Source organism: Daphnia pulicaria, chromosome 7 (genome assembly GCF_021234035.1).
Source record: "Daphnia pulicaria isolate SC F1-1A chromosome 7, SC_F0-13Bv2, whole genome shotgun sequence".
NCBI lineage: Eukaryota > Metazoa > Arthropoda > Branchiopoda > Diplostraca > Daphniidae > Daphnia > Daphnia pulicaria.
In genome coordinates this window covers 13,215,047-13,219,884 of record NC_060919.1, presented here as the reverse complement: position 1 = coordinate 13,219,884, position 4,838 = coordinate 13,215,047, and the positions used below count along the sequence as shown (strand labels likewise).

Sequence of the window (4,838 nt, the reverse complement as noted above, 5' to 3'; positions counted from 1 at the left end):
TAGGGGCAAGGCCTTCAATCGGATCTAATGACCCGCTTTTAGTGGCCCGAAATTTGGAGACGGCGAGAGAGGAGGTACGAACGCGTTTGGAGCAGGTACAAGAACGCCAGAAGGAGCTCTACGACGCAAAGCACAGGGAGGCCCTAGAATTCATACCTGGAGAAGAGGTACTCGTGTACAAACCTTTTCGAAAGGTTGGGCGGTCTGAAAAACTGCTGCATCGTTGAATAGGGCCCTATGTAGTGGTTCGTCGCGCATCGGCGCTCAACTACGAAGTGAAGAAGCCAAGGGGTAAGCAGAAGGAGCTTGCACACGTCGTGAGGATCAAGAGATTTGTAAGGAACGGAGAATGGACGGTGACTGAAAATGGACAGAATAACGAGATGACAGGAGTGACGGAAAGGACTGTGCCCAGGCCCCTTGAGAAAAGCAGCGGGTACGTCGGAGCGGCTACACAAGTGGAGACTGGGCGACCCAAAAACGCGAAGTGGAGACCTCGGCTGACCAGGTACAATAGGAGGAGGCTGGGACAAGTAGTCGCCCGGAGATGGAGGGAGCCACACTGCGGCGATCTACGCGAACGCGGAGGGCCCCGGACCGGTTCGAACCTTCGGGTGAAGCATCAGCAGTTGGGGCTCTTCTTCTGTTAATGGGCCTACTCGGACCCCTCATGGGGGTACAGCCGAGCCAAGGAATGCAACGCGGGTCGTTTGTGAAGGACGGAGTGGTCTTTAAGTTTCACTTAACTTCTGGAAGTAGTGAGCGGACGCTATCGGACGCTACGGGAGGCCCTGGTTGGACCGGAAAAGCGGAGCAAACGAGGCCTAGTTGATGCTGGAGGAACAGTGCTACAGTGGCTATTTAGAGTGGCCACCGGACGCGATTTGGAAGGACTGATCGGACAGCTACAAGCCCTGGGACGAGAGACGACGGGAGTCATCCTCGCCGTGGCGCAACAAGCAACTCTCGTGAACGAGACCTGGCGGGAGCTAGGTGAACACGTCCAGTAGAGAGCAAATTCATGTAAACCCATTTTAACGGCCCATTATTCAGCGCGTAGCTGTAAATATCAAAATGAATTTTAAGTAACCACTACTACCGAATACAATCGGTCGATTAAGGAACGTCAAGTCAACTTACACTGAGATCCCACAGTATAAAAAGGCGAGACCCATAAATCCGAAAACGGAGAGCAGGATCGAGATCACAAAGGGGGCAGTCCAATGACGAGATTGAATCATCAACTACAATAAATTAAATTGTTAACATTTAATCGCCATTAATTTTCTTACGGTGTTCTCAATCATACCTTCAAGCTCACAACGACAATGACACCAGTATAGATTAGCGTTCCAAAACTCCAAAAGTCCATAGTGAGACCGCGCGAATCCGATTCCCAAAGAAGTATACAGCCGAAAAAGATGACCACGGAATGCCAGAGACCTTGAATGACGTAAATAGACGAGATTGAATGATGAATCACACCATAAATTTGACTTCAAGTACCTAAAAGTTTCCACTTGAAAAACTAAAACCAACTCATACGAGCGTTGTTGGCAATGTCCCTGTAGAGATGGAGATTTTCGAGCAACTGACGAGAGGTAAAGTTTTGCTCGAGGAGACCAAAAATCAAAATAGGCCACGATGTAAAAAAAGATATTGTAAAACGTCAGGAAAAACGTATCATAAATCGGCTAAAACAAAAGTAATTGTTATTAGGTTATCCAGGCAAAAAATGATGGCAAATAGCAAACCTGCGTGGAATAAGCGCTGAAGATGGCGAAAAAGACCGCCGGAGTAATGAAGGTAATGTTCTTGTAGAAAAAGTACTGAACAAGAGTAGAGAGCCGCCAGTAATACCAGTGGCCATGAACAAGTAGCACTCGCCGCAGAAAACGGAATCTCGCAAAAGCGAAATCTGAGCACCGAACAGCCTGTCGCCCTTCTTTACCCATAATACCTGAGAAAAATCATTTGAAAATTAATTAATGCACGGCAACTGATCAAAAACGAGAACTGACCTGGCCCCAAAGACTTTCAATAGAAAGCAGAGAAAGAGTTAGAAGAAAATGGGGTGAGGGGTTAGTGTTAAAAGTTAAAAGTCTAAATGTGCTTCATACCAATTCCTACATTGGCCTCTTGGATCATTGAGACGTCATTGGCTCCATCACCAATAGCAGCTGTAATAGGTTTGGAGGAGAACCCTTTCACAACTTTCACCACCTGCACAGAATTCAAATCGTTTAAGACCGAATTTTGATCACTTTGGTGGATGACATACTTCTGCTTTTTGGATGGGAGACATTCGACAACAAACAACCGTATTACAATGGCTACAAACTTCAGATAAAAGTTGTCTATGCTCTCTGAGAGAATGAGCAAGAGATTCACCATCGACGACGAAGCCAAAATTTTGAATTGGTTCATCCCAAATACGTCGTCTATATTAAACAGAACAAAATGTTACAAGATCCAAAGAAAAAACGTTCAATGAAATGCGAGTACGTACCTTAATCTCCACAATGTCTCTTGGCATTCTGCGGGTGAGGTCTGTGCAGTAAGTGTCAATAACTGCATTCCCCGTTTAAAATGCCCACACGAGTAGGCGATATTAATGGCCGTTTCCAGCTTGTCGCCAGTCAAGACCCAAACCTGTAAAAAAGTGGGAGTTCAGAAACTGTCTTTAGATTAATGTCTGTTAGCGCTGTACCTTGATCCCAGCGGCCCTGAGAGCCTCGAGCGTTTCTGCTACACCGTCCTGAAGTTGATCTTCAACTCCGGTAGCACCTAGAAGAGTCATGTCACTCTCGATAACATCAAAGATCTGGCTAACGTATAATTCTCGGTCAACCATCATCTGTCTAGCTTCGTTTAATTTTTCCATCATGCCCCCATATTGTTCAGAAGTAAGTTGCCTGGCTGATATCGCCAAGGTCCGCAATCCCAACTAAATAAATAATTTCTTTTAAAAATATCGTTGGCTGAAAATTAGAAATGAGAATACTTACAAGTGCATAATCGTTGATATGTTCAAGAGTTTGGTTGATTGGACCACCAATACAATTGGGAATTATCGTGCTTTCAGCACCTTTGCAAATAAGCCAGATACTATCATCTGGGAACAGAACAATGGTTGACATTCGCTTGCGATTCGAGTCGAACTCGAGCACCTGAAGCCGGCGATAATACCGATCTTGGATTGAGCACAGATGCTCTTGGCGGCGAGAATAGACGACGCATTTCGGACTGCCCAACAGACTATGGACTGGGTGAGGATGACGTTGGAGGACGTCAGCGTCGGTCTAGCACTGCTGGCAACTGGTAAGCTACCCCTGAATTATTTCCACCTAGTCAGCTGCGGATAGTGCTCAAGGACATTCGGTCGAGACTGACGACCGGTTGGGAACTTACGCCAGCCCTACAGACCGGTGATCTGTGGAGGGCATACCAGGAGGCGCAAGTCGTTTCGGCCGCAACAAAAAACGGACTGCGACTATTCATCCACCTGCCTATTATTGAAGTTACACAATCTTATGAGTTGTATGAAATTTTTGTCTTGCCTGTATTCAGCACGACCGGGAATATTGGGTTACGCTACGCGCCAATACCCGCATTTCTGGCCGTTGGAATGGACCGTCAGACTTTTATGGAGTTAACGGAGTCCGAAGTCCGGGTCTGTCAAGGTCGTTCGGGCTCTGTTTGTCCACCTAGTAAAGCCATCTACCGCAAGAACTTTAAGAAGACCTGCGCAATGGCGCTATTCTTACAAGATTCTGAAAAGAAAAAAAATTAATGTGACCAAATTGTAGTTGAATGGAGAGGCCCAGAGGCCATTTACTTGGGACAACGCCAGTGGGCGGTGTCTATGAGTAGACCACAATCACTCGTGATGGCCTGCCCTCAGCAAAGGGACATGCGGAATCATCCGAAAGCGGAACTGCCTTCAGTCGGCATTGTGGAAATTCCTCGTGGATGCTCAATCCAGACAGACGAATGGGTTTTACAATCCAGCCAAAAATTTTCTACAGTGTCTACTCGGAACGCCAGCATCTTTATGCCTCGGCTGCGAGGGGTGAACTGGGCTGTGGCACAGGACCCGGGTGACGTAAACACAGACGTGGACGGGCGTTTAGTCAACTCATCGCTCCAGACGTCATTGGAGACGTCCTTGAAGCGCATAGCCAGCGGCAAAACTGGTGCTAATCATTTTGGTAAGACTGTTAGTGCTCTTGAAGAAGGCGACAAGGAAAGGCGAGACGGAGCGCAAGGACTGCGGCAATATCCATACGAGCTGTGGGGAGGAATGCTGATGACGTTTGCTGCGTGTGGCGTGGCAATATGGATTGTATGGCGCCGTGGCGGTGGGAGCACTGCAGAGATGAGTGGACTACGCATTCGTTTACTGGCCTTGGAGGATATCCTACGGGCTGAAGCAAAAGATAGGAGAGGCCGCCGGGGAAATACGTTGGAGCGTCTGACGAACTTAGACGGCCGTATGACATTCCATGAACAGACTTGCATGTCGGCGTTGAGCAACCTGGAGTCAGCTGTTGGAGATCGACCCGGGAGAGTTGGCGTGTAGGCCTAGCGGTCTACTTTTCATCGACATTGTTGTTATTCCGTTTTATTTTTTTGTTCTCTTTATTACTATTCATTTTGCTTGTTAGTCTTGTTTGTTTTTGTATGCCCTATTTGTATTCTCTTTTTACTATTTATTTTGCTTGATTAGTCTCGTTTGTTTTTGTTTGCTTGCCTTGTTATGTAGTATTTTGGTCTTGACAAGCCGTGTAGTAGCAGTCGGGACGTCTGCGTCTAGAAGGAAGGATGTCGCGTTGATC

General features: G+C 47.0%; 1 protein-coding gene across 1 annotated transcript; it reads right to left on the bottom strand.

Moving 5' to 3' along the window:
- Window positions 1-1,045: 1,045 nt before the first annotated feature.
- LOC124348740 (phospholipid-transporting ATPase IF-like) lies at window positions 1,046-3,283 on the bottom strand. Its single transcript, XM_046799012.1, has 9 exons — window positions 3,009-3,283; window positions 2,711-2,947; window positions 2,510-2,652; window positions 2,282-2,441; window positions 2,121-2,223; window positions 1,755-1,960; window positions 1,310-1,694; window positions 1,141-1,244; window positions 1,046-1,060 (listed from the first exon to the last, which is right to left on the bottom strand). The coding sequence occupies exons 1-9, from the start codon at window positions 3,138-3,140 to the stop codon at window positions 1,046-1,048; spliced, it is 1,485 nt and encodes a 494-aa protein (XP_046654968.1). The 5' UTR covers window positions 3,141-3,283.
- Window positions 3,284-4,838: the final 1,555 nt, after the last annotated feature.

Excerpts from the sequence above, each read along its gene's own strand:
- LOC124348740 (XM_046799012.1), bottom strand. The coding sequence starts at position 3,140 with ATGTCAACCATTGTTCTGTTCCCAGATGATAGTATCTGGCTTATTTGC. Across the intron at positions 2,653-2,710 it reads TCAGGGCCGCTGGGATCAAG|GTTTGGGTCTTGACTGGCGA; the intron begins GTACAGCGCTAA and ends ACTTTTTTACAG. Across the intron at positions 2,224-2,281 it reads CTCCCATCCAAAAAGCAGAA|GTGGTGAAAGTTGTGAAAGG; the intron begins GTATGTCATCCA and ends AATTCTGTGCAG.